Consider the following 16,385-nt stretch of genomic DNA (forward strand, 5'->3'; position numbering starts at 1 on the left):
GTATAGAGATGACATAACTTTAAGGATTATCAACTTCTTTATTTTTAACAATTGCAACGTTTTGGTATACGCATATAACATATGTTTGAAAACGATTTAAGAACCTATACCAACACATCACTGTTGTTAAAAATAAAGAAGTTGATAATCCTTTAAGTTGTGTCATCTCAATATTCCAGAAATATAACGGCAAGAGACACCATAAATGGGCTTCCCACACTGTGCCCATGTTAGGAATGGAAACCAGGTCTTCAGCATGACAAGCAAACACTTAACCCATTAGGATACCCCACCGCCCCTCTCAAAATAAAAACGTAAAGAAAACTAGATTTGAACTCAAAGAAATATAATAACAACTCTCAGAAGTAATTACACAGATTACTTGGGAAACAATGACTTATCATGCCCACAGATTTCAGACCATTAGAAGAGGATGGGATTTCATCTGAATGACTGTCCTTTACTTAGCAATGTCAAAGCAATAATATAACCATCTGTAAATAACCGAGTTCGGACCAGACAAACCAGAAACTGATATTGAGAACAAAGATCTATGCCAAGAGGGTACAACACACCATCAACCCAGATTCCAAGCTGGACCACCTGATCCATCAGTCTGCCTGGTATATTTCTAACACAGAATTAATTGAACACCAGTCAGCAGGTACAGTCAACTACTTTTCAGCTGACCTCTAACACTGGGCTGACAGAAGTAATAAACCCTGCAATATATACTTTATAACACCACTCATTTTGGGATAAATCATGTTGAACAATGTGAAGCTGACAACTAACTAATTACCTAGCTGTAGAAAGTCTTCAAGTACACATTTCACAAATCTGGTGGTACTCTGTAATGTGAACTTCAAAACATCATGTGTGTTTGAAGGTAGTTAGGTATTACCTTACAGTAATAATTACACAAGCAAACGTGGGTCACAAACATAAACATCCAGACAAAATTTACTCAGGACTGTTCAGTTCTTCACTCAAGAGCTATAAAGTCATCATACACCCATAACATCTAGAGAAAATATCTGAGGACATTAAACATTTCAAAATACAGTCAAGTTCTATATAGAGGAAGATGGGTAAAAAGTTCCACAACGCCTTTACAAATATTCCAGCAATATCATAGCAGGGTACACCAGAAATGTGCTTCACACTTTGCACTCATGTCTGAAGTCGTGCCGGGATCTCTGGCTTGAGGACCAACTGACCCTTGCAATACAGATTAACTACATTATAACATGATGGTATCCTTAACTTTTTGTGAGCAGCATAAATATAGGTACTGCATCTATAGATAATTTACTTGTGTAACAATGACAGGGGCTACATTGGGAGTTGCACACATGCAACACTGTATAAGTTTCGGCAAAATTCTCAACAATGTTGCTGTTCCATGTGGAAGACAAGAAACATTCCATGTTTTTGATAGCCCTAGGCTTCACCTCCCTGAGCTAACAGACAACTCTGATTTGTTCTAGCTTGTTTTTTTGCAGGTTTTGTTATGGCACAGCATTAGTTATGAGTTCATTGACATCAGTATTTATACAGTTATCTGTCTCTCCACCAGATGCTGCTGTTGCTTCTTAAAGAGATAATCAGTTGTTAGGGACACTGTTTACACGCTTGGTGATGTATGACTTATCTCATACATGGTGTATATAAGAAATTCTTGTAATTATATTTGTATAGTCAACCTGAGCAGATTCAAAACAAAATAAGGTGAATACCACAGATTCTCTATTATTTAGCGATAAAGACAGAGACGTCATTCACTTAAAGCTGGGCAACAAACAATCTGGCACCATGCTAAAAAATATCCTGCAGTGTATTTTGGATACAAGCAGACTCCGATTAGCAGCTATGTGCTTCAGTTTTCAGTATGTCTAGATAGTTGTACTCTTGTATTATATACAACATAGAAGTGGATGTGTTTTCTACATGTTGTGGATGTTGTTCTTGAGTTCTAGATAATAAGCTGTCTGCATGTAATTGTGATTTTAAGTAAATGTTGTGAGTGTCCTTGTGAATATGTTTTAGGTCCCAGTGAATATGTTTTGTATCTCAAAGATGGGTGCTGTCTGCCCATCCTGGTAAATGTTTTGTATGTCAAAGTCATCATCTACACATTGTGGTACATATGTTGTGTATGTAAAAATCGTTGTCTATGCATTCTATGTACATAAACTTTGTGTATGTTAAAATCGTGTGCATTCTGATACATGCTACGTATGTCAGTCATTGTCTATGCATTCTTGTACCACTATTTTGTATGTCAAAGTTGATGTTTACACATGCTCGTAAATGTTTTGTATGTCACAGCTCCTGCTGTCTGCACATTCTATAAACATAGCTTGTAATGTATGTCAAAGTTGCTTTTATTCACATGTTCTATAAATATTTTTTGTATGTCACAGCTGACATCTACACCTGCTAGTAAATATGTATCGGTAGTACTTTTAAGAACACACAACAGCTTTCATCAACAATACCAAAGTATGTGAGTCACAGTGGACCAGGAAGGCAATCGTCTATCTAAACCTTTCATTTTCCCATTGACAAACAGTTATATCAATACAAGTTTTACAACAGTATCTGTGACAAGAAGGCCTATCAATTCCGGTATGGATGATTGTCTTATGACTGATACTATGACTAAAAATAATATCAATCTATCCATGTGGATATCTCTACAACAAGTACTCCAAAACTGCTGGACAAGTCATCGACACTACTGGACAAGTCATCATGGTGCCCAACCTGACACAAATAGCACCCCTTGGCAACGCAGCGACAAGTCTTCTCCATCACTATCCCTTCTGGAAACTCCCTCCATAGTGACTAATACCTCAGAAAATTGCTCCTGTCTATAAATACGCAGTAACCCAGTGAATTCCTGTGGATAGTTGCTGGATCAAGGAAGAAATCACTGCATTACTTTGCCATGATGAAACTTCAAAAATGGACTGGTAAACAAGCTGGTAATTAAATACCATTAGCCATGAGATGGAAGAATCGCCTACCCGTTACACAGATATGACAAGAGTGAATACCATCAGTGTCTGTCTAAAAGCTCTCACTACAAATATAGCAAATCCATGAACATCAAAAGGAACTAATTGTCTAATAGCATCTATTTCAGGTATAGTTCTTTTTCCAAGCAGATACTGATGATGTTATTGATATAATTACGGTAACAGCAGCATGTTCAATGCCAATATAAAAGATCTTTCAGAAATATGATGCTTCAAGATCATGAAACTCCTTTCTAAAGTACAAAAAACATACCTTTCCCAATAAAACATCTAATGAAAATACATTTATCCATCGTTACCATGGATACAAGGTTCCACTGCACATGTGGAAGAGCATATTATTAACAAATATTTGAATCCAAGCCTCCTGTTTACTCAAGTTGTACTTCGAGTTCTAAATGCATTTCTTTGGGTAATGAGTGAGTGAATTATGTGTGCATGACTTTCAACAATATTCCACAAAAATCATGGGGGCCAAAAGGAATGGCTCCATCCATGGTGACTGTGCTATGATTCAAACTAGGATTTTCTATGCCAGTAGCAAACATGTAACACCTGGTCACACAGCATCTATTCCCATGGCAACAGTACTTTGCACAAAAGCACACCTTAAGAAAAGGAAATTTTCCATTTCTATTGAACTACATTTCCATCACAATCAAATCAGTTAAGCTATAAAGAATGAACAAAACTTGGCCATAAAAAGAATATCCACTTAAAACTGAGCTATGTCCTTTAGGAAATGATACTACAATTTCAGCATTAATCTCCTAAATACATTATGAAAGTTGTCCAACTACCAAAGACACTGATATGTCAAAAGGTTATGTGATCTCATAAGCTCAGCCTGTGGACCAAGGTTCCCCATACTGTGGATAACATAAGAAATATCTCTGATATTGAGCTTAAGCTCAACAGGCCATGTGACATAACCACCGTTGCCTTTAGACAAGAGGGATAAAAAATCAGTACACATCATGCAGGCATTAGTTGTCACACCAAATCAGTACTTACACAGTCTGAAAAAAGGGTGCATGAACTGTGACAAGTCTTCACATCATAAAGTAACAAGCAATTGATACTCAAAGGTTGGAAGATCAAAAGTGGCACTTAAAGGTCACATGCAATAAAAAATCACACATAATTAAAACACAGTTATCACTTATTCATGACACTGAATAAAAAACAAATAAAGAAAATTATAAGCGTGTAACTGCAAATCAAAAGTGCAATATTTGTCCTTGGGTGTATCACCTTTGAAATGAAGCAGCCGCGATACCAAACCCAGTTAGGGTGGGTGGGTGTGCGCTCAAGTGTTACAAAGCCTTTTCATTGGCCACTGGTTCACTTGCTGATATGCATAGCCAGATCTTTGTTTATGTCTTATAAGCCTGATAGGTGTTAATTTCACACTGCACATGGTCTGTGACAGAAGTTGTGCATTGCATATTGTCATTAGCAGACAGGCAGGCAGACATATAGGAGTCAATAAAACAGACATTGAGTTTTCCCTATGACAGAGTCTGTTCATCACAATCAACATGTTTTTTCTTTATGCAAGTAGATAATTTACTCGTTTATGTACACAAGCAAGATTAGACTACTGCTCATAACCTCATACTCCGGGCAGGCATACCGTTTCAAGCTCCATGAACCTATTCACTGAGCATGCATTGAAACCACTTTTTCCCAAACGCTGGGAGAAAATTAGAGAATCGTTTGAACTCTGATTTCGCGGGCTTTTCTTCATCGCCTTTTTTTTCAACATTATCATGTTTATAGGTTGAATTGGCATTTTGGACGATTTGTTTCAGTAAGTGCATACCGAAAGGTATCAGAATTTGCAAAGTTGTGTTTAACATTGCATGTGACCTTTAAGAGTTCCTCCATGAACTGGACATCAGTGTCAACATTTCCAGACATATGTGTACTGTAAAACTAGTTACTGACACAGTTGTGTTGGGGTCATGTTGGGAATATGCCATATTTGGAATGAGGTTTTGATGGCTACCTTAAAGATCAAGATATCCACAAAGTGACAAAGGAAAATATGCAGCCACACACACCAATATTTCAGCTATGTGATAACAGTATGTAAATAATTGAATGTGGACCAGTAACTGATATCATGAGCATTGATTTGCACCATACAATTGGATGACCACCCTTCCCTGTACGGTTTTATGTCACCTTCAATGATACTCCAGCAATATCATGGCAGTGACTCCTGAAATGGGAATCACACATTGTACCCATGTGGGGAATCAAACTTGGGTCATCAGTGTGATGAGCGAAAGCTTTAACTGCTAAGCTACCCATAGTGGTAACATGCATGTTATATGAATGTTTATCACACCGTTAAACACCCTTGCATGAATCACTGGCAAAAGAAATAAAAAAATCATTCAGCTGTTCCTTCTTATGTTAACCATGTCAGCATAAAAGAACAGTACGATTACATTAAGTGTCTGAAATATTTCATGAGGACTGGGATTATATAATACAATCTTGCATTCTCTTAATATATCATGATATACATCGTATTTCTTCCTACTGCTTAGTCATCATCAGAACAATTAATTACAGACTGCCACCATATAGCTGGAATATTGCTGAGTGCGGTGTAAAACTCAACTCACTCACTCATTATCAGAATATATTTCATTACAGATTATGTCTGAACGAACTTTTGCCAATTCTAACTAAACAATGGAATAACATGAAGTCAACTTTATTGAATGTGACAGCAGGTGTTTCAGCATTACATTACTCATTTCACACTAGCATACTAGTGAAGATGCGGGTTAGAACCGATCTTAAGCAGCCTGTGCTTGTCATAATCAACTCCTGATCAAACAAGCAATGACCTGATTGGTCCTACATTTTTGTTTAGTGGTTGTAAAAATGAAGAATTTGATTTGGGTGCCTTAAGGGTGGACATATGGGACAGTGTCAAGCATGTGCCTCTCTATTTATAGTTAACCACAAGCTTCACCTATGCTTGTCGTACAAGGTGACATAATGCATTCCTCGTTCCTGGTTGACTGTATGTCATCGTAAATTATGGCTCATGACATCAATCACTGGTTTGTTTCGTTCAGTCTTGAATAAGTACAGACTACTGTCACACAGCTGGAATATTTCTGAACATGCTGAACTCAGTACATTAATACACACAAAAAAAGATCCAGGTAAAATGACAGTCAAATTCGTCATTGAATTTATCAAAAAAATACCTTTATGGGCAGGCATATCAAAACAATCACATGTGAATTTTATTCATGATTTTAAAAAAATTATACCCAAAGAATTGGAGCCATATCTATTTTAAAAAAAAAATATTTTGAGGTAGTAATACACTTTACCCAAATCTTGTCACAAAAGAACGTTGTGGGGACCTTACCTTTATGAATGAAGGTTCTCGGTCTGGGGACTCTGAGCTGGGAAGCCTATCCTTCCACACTGAGGGCATACTTATAGCTAATCCACTGTTATCTCCTATAGGTGCAAAGTCAGGAACCAAGGAGGCTGGCTTCTCATCTGTTGTTATACTGTACTTCCGTATCACATCCTTATCTTTGTCCTTATCCTTGGAACCATGGCCTTTCCTTTGTAACACACTGGCTGAGCTTGCACTTCGTAGAATGGGTTTCTTTGGGGCAGGTACACTGAGGAGATGCTCTGTACACTCCAGAGAAGGAACAGGAGAGTGGCGATGAGGAGTGGAGGGAGCTGAAGAGAACACTGTCGCATGTTTGCGGGAGTCAGGGCTAAGTAAATTGTTTGCATCATCAGTTGTTTCCTCGTCCTCATCCGACGACTGCTCTACTATACTCTCCTCAATGTTGCTTCCTGAGGAGAGAATGTTCTCTGAGCGAGACTTCGGTTTTGTCTCTTCCTCAGATATCCGGAAGTCGTCATCAAGACTTCCTTCTCGATCCTCCTTGGACAAGATAGGAGCACTTTGAGACTGGTTTGAGTCCATGACTTGGGGAAAGTCAGACATCTCCCTAGTCTTACTGCCACTAGGGTCACTTTTGGATTTCTGTTTTAGAGATTTACCATTTTTCCGATCACCAGGATCGTTACTTTCTCCTACTACACTTTCCATAACATCTTGGTAGGTGGGATCATCCCCTGCCTCGCTGGCACAGAGCTGACTGTCAGCTAGAGACAGCTGACTGTGTTTCTGGTCATCCTCACTCTCTCCTGAGGAGGACTTTAAAGCTCCAAAACCATTACTATCCACGGAACCTTCTTCCCGGAATGTAGCTTTCCTATGAGGGGGATGTGTGATAAAACGAACAGGAGACACTTTCTGACCAGCACTGCTCTGGTTAGGTTCACGTCGCTGGGATCGTTTGTTAGGCTGGTCATCACTTCTTCCTGCTTCCTCTCTTCCATATATTTGCTGGACTCGACCTAATGTAGCCAAAGTTGTGATTCCAGTCCGTCTTTTAGGACATGGAGCAGTCGCAGCTAACTTCAGGAAAGGGGAGTTACGACCAATAGGATGATAAGTGAAAGTACTAACTTGAGGGCTGGAACCTTCCCCCTCACCAACACCTTCATCATCTCCAGGTTTTTCAATATTCAGTCGAACAAAAGATCGACTCGTCTTGATATCATCTCCTCGTTGATCGTCACTTTCTGGTGTTCTTTCACGTAGACCAATAAGGTCTGGGCTATCTGCACTGCCTGCACTCTCAGCTAGATCTTCTCTCACCAGCACATCAGGCCCATCAGTGCTGCTCTCTCCTGTCAGAGCCTCCATCTCAAGGTCAACAGAATCCTGAGACTGCACCATGGCAGCAGACTCCAAAACCTGTCTCTCAGTAGGATCTGAAGCCATATCTGTTGGGTATTCCTCCTGAGGTCCTTCTTGTGCTGTGTCTGATTCAGTCTGATTACAAACATCAGCTTTGGAGCTACAAGCATCGACTTCTGACTCCATGGGACTTGTTGGTTTCGCTCTGTCTGGGAGTACATCAGGTGTCTCTGGAATGTTAGCACTTCTGTGTTCTGTGCTATACTTTCCACCACTTTTGAGTTTGTCTGTAAGCTGTTTCAAACTGCGACTTCGGTTCCTTGAAAAGGCAGATCGTGGCTCATCCACTGTGGGAGAGCCCACGACAGGTGACGCAGAAGGTGATGTGTTTGTTGACTGGGACTTTCCTGGGGATGCATGAGACCTCAATCCATGCATTCGACCATAGGTTTTCGGGAAATCGACTTTGTTGAGGTTCATGATATCTTCCATTATTGACTTAATATCACCTCTCCCCGGGTCAGTCTTTGACCTTGGGCTTGTGGACCGGCTGCCGGTAAACGATGGCAGTTTTGGTCGCGTGATTTTAGGTGAAAAAGAACTTGACTTTGGTATAGATAATTTAGGCTGTTCCTCCTCAATTTTTTCGTCCATCGTATGTCGATTTTATAAGTCATGGGAAGGCCGCAAGAAAATATTGTGTCTACAACCAAGGAATACAGATACCATGGTAGAGAGATCAACAAAACGAAAAATCAGAATTTTGACCAAAGAAAGGGATCAGAAAACTGGTTTGAGAGGGACAGGATCCAATAGATTATCAGAAACAAACTTAAGCAAACTGTGTTCTTTCACATTTTGGTATAGTATTCCACAGGAACGGATAGAAATGTTTCCACCACAGTTCTGACTTGGTTGTCATCTTAGCAGGAACATTCCTCAAGTTGCCAACACTTGAAACCATTCTTCTCTCTCATGATCTGAAACAAAAAGAAACTGCAAATTAACAATCACATAATAATAATAATAAATACGGTAATAAATAATCAAGTAATTTAATTACCTATAAAATCAAGTTAAATGTCTTGATGAATAAAAGTACAAAATGCAGACCTTTATATCAGAGACAGACAATCATGACAGACTGTTTGTCAGAGATTTGTACTTTAAAATTTCCTTTCACCTTATCCTCAAATATAATCAGGGACTTACATCTTATTATAGGTCGAAATCATGCTACATGTCTGCAACAGTTCCAAAACAAAGAAATTGCCAAGGCATGTTGTTCTAGTAGAAACAAATACTCGCAGGCATGACTTGGATTGTTACAGTACCAGTAAGATATAAAGACTTTTGTCAAATAATAAGTTTCAAAACATTACTTAAAATAAGGAAGTGAAAAAAAAGATCTAAAAAAAACCCAACCAAATTCTTCCGACTGTGTCTTGGCTGAGGGAAGTTTGTTCAAATGCTTCATAAATCACATACTGATACCTCATATTGTAAGAAATAATTAACATGACAATACTTTAATGAAGTATTAAAAGAAAACGTTTCAGAAATATTCATATAATAAAAACCACACATAAATAACAGGTCGTCTAAATATTCTGATCTCAATCTCCATGTCCAATCTGATGAAAATGAAATGGTTGTTCCTCAATTTCAACCAGAACAGGGAAGGTAGCCATATTTTGCCCATTAATGTTAAAACTTATCTTTCAACAACAAAGTTGAAATGGTTGAAAGTTAAAACTGTCACCTGTCATACTACATGAGAGGGCCAGGGTCATTAAGGTGTGACACACTCCCACAATAATTGGTTTGCAATTAGCAAGAAATATCTTGAAATGACATTTTTCTCATACATTTAAAGACAAGTCTGAAGAAACTTAGTCTTAGTTCAAAGCTTAAATACAGCGCCTAGGTACAAGTTATTCCATCACTGACAATGTGAGCTAACAAAGATACAATATGAACTTAATGTTCAAGTGTCTGGACAAACATCACTGTTTATTTTTCACTTGGGTTATCTTTCAAGGGCAGATAACTCTGGTACAGAAAACAAATAATTGCCATGGCCTATTTTCATCACATTTTCAAACATATGTCGGCTATCTTATCTTTAAAGATGTGTGGACACTCCTTAACATGATAAGGAAACATGAAGACTGTATATCCAAAAAAATGTAGAACAATCGTTAAGCGTCCTAAAATCTACCAGAATGTCTCAACCAGCTGAAGACCAATTCTTACCTGGATCTTCAACAATTTAAGCGAAAGTGATTGAGATTGGGGGATGGAAAGATGTCATGACAGATAAAAGGTAAACAACAGTAATATTGAAGAGTTTGGTATCCTTCGACATCAACTTTCATCAACCAGTATATGGATAAAAACGACTTTATATTTGTTATCAACAAACAACTTCACGAGTAATGTGACAAAATTAATACACCATTAACTGAATGAAGGAATGTCATACTCATAGACAAAGAGATCATTTGATCAAGTGACAAAAGAAAAATTGAAGACAATAAGGGCAAACATGTTTGAGTGAGTGAGTGAGTGAGTGAGTGAGTGAGTGAGTGAGTGAGTGAGTGAGTGAGTGAGTGAGTGAGTGAGTGAGTGAGTGAGTGAGTAAGTGAGTAAGTGGGTGGGTTTATGGTTCTACACCACTTTCAGCATTGTTCCAGCAAAATCAGGGCGGGGACATCAGAAATAGGCTTGACACATTGTATCCATGTGGGGAATCAAACCCAGGCCTTAAGCATGATGAGCAAACACTTTTACCACTAGGCTACTTCTTTTCCTGTCACATCACACAATGTGTTGTTAACATCACTGGTCTCACCAGTGAAAGTAAATGCATCAAAGGCATTCCTCAGGACACATTCCGCATTTCATGTGTGCCTAAATGTCTGAAAAATCTTGGTAATGGATCAAAAAGACATTTTCAATATGGCTTTCATGGCTGCCATGTTTAAAATGGGATTTAAATTATGTGTGCAACAAAGCTCTAAACAATCCACTGAACATGTTAACTCACCTGTATTCAAAAATAAAGGATTTGTTCATGTTAAGGTGAATATTACGCAAGGTTGCATAGACGCCAGCTCACACAACATCACAGATAGGATGAGACTGAGATATAGCACATGGAACTTCAAAACTGAACATACAAAGTCTTCAGTCAGCCTTATCAACTGTTTTTCACTGATAAGGATTCAAGGTCACTGGTCAGACAGATCCATGCAGAGCCTACAAAAGCTCTCAGTCAAACATGTATGTAACTGTACCAGCTGTTCTCGAACAGATCTGTATGTATCTGTATCACCTGTATCAAGTGGTGTCAGACAGATCCGTATGTATCTGTATCAAGTGGTGTCAGATCTGTATGTATCTGTATCAAGTGGTGTCAGATCCGTATGTATCTGTATCAAGTGGTGTCAGATCTGTATGTATCTGTATCAAGTGGTGTCAGATCTGTATGTATCTGTATCAAGTGGTGTCAGATCTGTATGTATCTGTATCAAGTGGTGTCATATCTGTATGTATCTGTATCAAGTGGTGTCAGACAGGTCTGTACATATCGGTACCAAGATTTGTCAGACAGATCTGTACGTATCGGTACCAAGATTTGTGAGACAGATCTGTTTGTATGTCTATACCAAGTGTTGTCAGCTTTGTATGCATCTGTACAAAGTGTGGTCAGGTAGATCTGCATGACCTTATATCAAGACTTGTCAGACAGGTCTCTTTGTACTTGTACATGGTGTTGACAGATCTGTACGTACCTGTACCAAGTGTTGCCAGATCTGTATGAAAATTTACCCAGTGTTGAAACATCTGTATGTGCCTGCACCAGGTGTTGACAGATCTGAATGAACCAGTACAAGATGACCTCAGTCAACTTGTATTAGTTGTATGTACTGGTTGTGGCCCAGGTACAAAGTGCCAAAGAGAGTCCATCCTACAAGATGAGGCCTTTCGAGTACAATCTGATATCTGCGATTTAACGAAGGACTCACGCAACTGGGGTGGGAGTTTCCACAGGAAATGGCTTTACATGAATGAAATAACTCAAGTAATATGCCTGCTGCCTGTTAGGAGCTGTTTATTTACAGTTTTATTATCAATCTGCTGTAGGTGGAAAGCTACACTTGAAATCTATTTTAGTGGATCGTGAATTCAACTTTGTAAGGAGGCAGTTAATGACATGATACGCAGGTTTCTACAGGGCAGTAGAAAAGGGGCTCTAACACAAGATGTTAAGAAATGAAGATTTTACTATTCATTTCTTCATCACAATAATCTGACAAAAACCTGTTTAGGTCATGAATAAAGCAATTCTGCTGTAGGTCCCCAGATACCTGACAGAGAGGAGAGATGTGCTGGCATAATGCAACGTTCAAGATTATTACACTTCTGCAACAGCATGCATGCATGTCTACTTGTAAATCTGGTGGTTCTACTTTTATGTTTTAGATACATGAACATCTGCTTCGTAAACCTTTCAGGATACATGAACATCTGCTTCGTAAACTTTTCTGGATAATTTGAACATCTATTCTGTAAATCTGTCACAACATTTTCTATTCTATTTTCCTGCATACATGAATGCCGGTTTTGTAAACCTGTCCTAATTCTCTCTATTTTCCTTTCATCAATGCATGGATTCTTAGATTCTGTTTCTTGAAAAATGCTTGATTAATCAATATTCCATCAATATCAGGCCTGGAGACCTGAACCCGTGCAGATAGAACACTGTAACCATAAGGCCACCATGTCACATGTGTAATGATACATGTTGAAAACATTGAATAAAGCATTAAACAACAAACAGAACAAAACAAAAAATCCTATAAATTATTATTGATAGATTACTTTGTTTAGAAAACAATGTCTTAAACTCAAGACAAAATAAGTAACTTTCAACTTTCAGATTAATACTGCCAATAATCAATATCTACAAAAGAAGAATAATTGCACAGCATTACTGAAAAATAATTGATTACATATTTTGTTCAAATAAAGATAATTACAGTTGGAACAGACCATTTCCTACAAAAAGTAGTGATAACATGTCTTTTTCCATTTCACATAAACCTAAATGAAAAATAATTGGAAAAAATAGAAATATGAAAGGCTGTCATGAATCATTTTAAGTTTAGGTCCTTTTTGTTGGTCTCGAAAAGCAACTAACAACATAAAAGCTCTTTACAAATATACTAAGCACATTTCTTCCTTACAGGATTATCTGGTTCCATTTAACATGGTTGATGCTACAGCAATCAATATTTCAGCAATAATTGCTCACAAAACTCTGACAAGATGCATAGGACATGCATCAACTGTAAGATGTACCTATCTTTCAGAACAGATTGTTTGAAGGAACTGACAGCACCATTTCATTCTACAGTTAAGTAATGGAGACAAGTACACCAAACAAGACGTTGATCTAATACAGGTGAGAAAATGTTGTCTTGCACTGATGTCAGCAATACCGCTGCAGGATTGTGGCATCCGGTAAATAATCAAGTCCGGGAGAGGGAATACTGCATTTGATAACATGTGCAAAGATCCCTGGCATCGGGGTATTATTACACATAATTACCTAGGTCACTGACAGCAGACCATATAGCCTCCTTGTCAGTCAAATCCTAGACCTTAGAGTACTAGATTCTGTGCATATTCTGATGCTAATAATGATGTTGTCATTCCGGTGCCATTGTACAATTGGCCAAGTCAATTATAGTACTCCATATGTCAGCCCAGTCTTAGACAGTAGAGAACCATCTACAATGTGTATACTCCAATGTTAATATTAATGCTATCATTCTTGGTGCAATTGTACAAAGAAGTTGTAATTCTAAGGTGATTAGAACTTCTTTACCGACTTTTTTAGACTAACGACAGCAATACCACTGAGGTTGTGTCAAACAAGGCACCTTATGATAGACTAAAATAAACTGGTGTCTGTATTGAGTGTATTCCTGCTTACACTTAGCTACCATGTAACTATTTTCAAGTCATACAAAGCACCTCAACAAAAGACATAGAATACACTGGTACCCATCTTGAATGTATTGCATTCTGCTTACACAGTACTAACATTTATCTGTTCTAATGTCATTCAAGGCACCTCAAGATATTACAATGTATATACACTGTTGCCTATACTGAGTGTATTCCACACACACTACAAACATGTACCTATTCTCATGTCATACAAGGCACCTTAGATATAATAATGTATATACACTGTTGCTTATATTGAGTGTATTCCATTGCATACACATTACAAACATGTACCTATTCTCTCGTCAGACAAGGCACCATTAGATATGATATTACACTGTTGCCTATATTGAGTGTATTCTACTGCTTAGACATTACAACATGTATCTATTCTCATCATACAAGGCACCATAAGATATGATATACACTGATGCCTATACTGAGTGTATTCTACTTCTTACACATTACAACATGTATCTATTCTTGTCACACAAGGCACCTTACCAACAGACTTAAAATACACTAGTGCAATATAAATGTCACAAACAAAACAGCATTTAAGTGTTCCGTCATTACAACTTCAGCGTACATTCAGTATTCTCTTTCAGTTTTTTTTCCAATACAACAAAATCATGGCAATAAAATACTTCAAATGAAGGAAACTGAAGTTTGTCTCATAGCTTAAATAGTCAGGTATTTCTGCATATCCTCATTACTACCCTGAAGCAAAAAATAACTGAATATTACTTTTGGAAACATTTCCTTCACATACGTCAATGAAACATCCTTGTCAAATTACTTCAAGCATCAAACAGTGAGATACGAATTCAAGATAAAATAACAGTTCTTGTCCCAACAAAGGCTACAACAATTTTAAAATATGCATATTCACTAATACAGAGCCTTATTAGTAAATGGAATATTTATTCATTCTTTAATACTCCTGACATTAATAGATACTAACTGTCATATGAAATGACAATATACTTATCACATGAGTGGGTACAAAACATTTCCTGATAAAATATTGCTCCATAAAGCCTTTCATAGCTGACTGGGAGAGATAAGTGTTAAAAAGTTTCATGCCATAAATACTGTCACCTGTGATCAGGTACTAAGACTATACATATATCACTCCTAATTACATAAACATTATTTCCTTAACATGAAGCTCTTGAAAGGCATTTAGAAGTTTAAAAAATCTGAATACACAAAACAGAATCCATCTGGTATGGGAGAACATTTTAGCTCTGAAATGGTGTATAAAAATAAAAAGAGGTTGTTGTCCATAAAGGTGTGTCATGTATTCATATTTTCATAACAGTACCCAGTGTCCGACTGAAAATTAGTATGGCTACAAAGATTAAATATCATCTGTAATGAATGTAATGAACATACTGCACGCATAATATTACAGATATATAAATATAACAAATATACAGTTACACATAATAAATATGTAAGACAGTAAAACATATACAACAGTTTAGGAAATTGTTGCCTTCAACAACTGTTCAAGGATTGTCAACTTTTTTAAATGTAGTACTTCAAATTGTTTCTGTGTTGCATAAGCAATTTATTACCTTTCTAGAAGCAAACTTGACAGAATTTTAAGCGATATCCTCGTTATTGCACAAAGTGAACCCGATATACACTGCAAACACAGATCTGATACTTGGTGAACGTAGCTTTTCAACCGTAAACTTTGACAGGAGTGTCCCCCATCGATCTATCCACAACATCGGCAACACATTTAAAGTGCATTTAATAAACGAACCCTCTAGACTACAACATACTGCAAGATATGACCCTTTGGAGATGCGAAATTCTGCCTCTCATTAGAAATATCTTCTGCTTGATGCCAAGCTTGGTTCTCAACCTAACATAGCGATAAGCGAGCCCTTCCAAAAGTTTGTTTACAAAATCCCCGGGGTAGTCTCCGGCGCTTACAGTTAAACAAACACAACAAAATCTTTCCTATCAGCTCAGTACGGTTATAATGCACTTTGTGTGTAATAACGGGATACAATCTTAGAACCGACAACTTTCTTACCCGTCAAGGAAAGTCTTCTCACACCGTTCTCACGTCAGCCATTCTCGGGTTGGCAGTCATTTTCGACCGAGATTATCTCTTTGTTTCGTGCATATACACAAGACAATATGTCAATATATTGATCTGGTACCACCCAACAGGTACAACACAAACGCTCGCTGGTCACATAAGCATAAAGCTCGCTGGCGATCAGCTAAAACCCTTACCTCTATTTAGCAAGATGTATGTCCGCCATTTTGGATCCGTCTGTTCCAAATGTCGACTGCTTTCAAGCCCAAATCTGATGGGGGGGTGGGGAGGGGGGAGGTGTTGTTACCGTAGTGTATCTTATTTGGGAGGCGATTCGGTACCACTCGAGTACACGCTCTGTCGTTTGTTAATTCAGTCATGTGTATGCGTGGGTGACACTAAATATGTATTAAAATGCGAAGAGGTTGTAACTGTATCTTAATTTAAAATTGCATTGAAAGGGTGAATTGCCGAGAGCGGTTGATTATGA

At 37.8% G+C, this 16,385-nt stretch overlaps 1 protein-coding gene across 1 annotated transcript in view; it reads right to left on the reverse strand.

The window, feature by feature from the left end:
* The window catches only part of LOC137274348 (rho guanine nucleotide exchange factor 17-like), an 89,825-nt gene extending 73,677 nt beyond the window's left edge, over positions 1-16,148 (reverse strand). Inside the window, exons 1-2 of the mRNA XM_067807498.1 lie at positions 16,093-16,148; positions 6,448-8,792 (exon numbers count right to left, since the gene is read on the reverse strand). Of these exons, the coding sequence (XP_067663599.1) occupies positions 6,448-8,466 (2,019 nt within the window). The 5' untranslated portion in view covers positions 8,467-8,792; positions 16,093-16,148. The remainder of the gene's footprint in view (positions 1-6,447; positions 8,793-16,092) is intronic.
* Positions 16,149-16,385: the final 237 nt, after the last annotated feature.

This window comes from Haliotis asinina, chromosome 2 (assembly GCF_037392515.1).
Source record: "Haliotis asinina isolate JCU_RB_2024 chromosome 2, JCU_Hal_asi_v2, whole genome shotgun sequence".
NCBI classification, from domain to species: Eukaryota; Metazoa; Mollusca; class Gastropoda; order Lepetellida; family Haliotidae; genus Haliotis; species Haliotis asinina.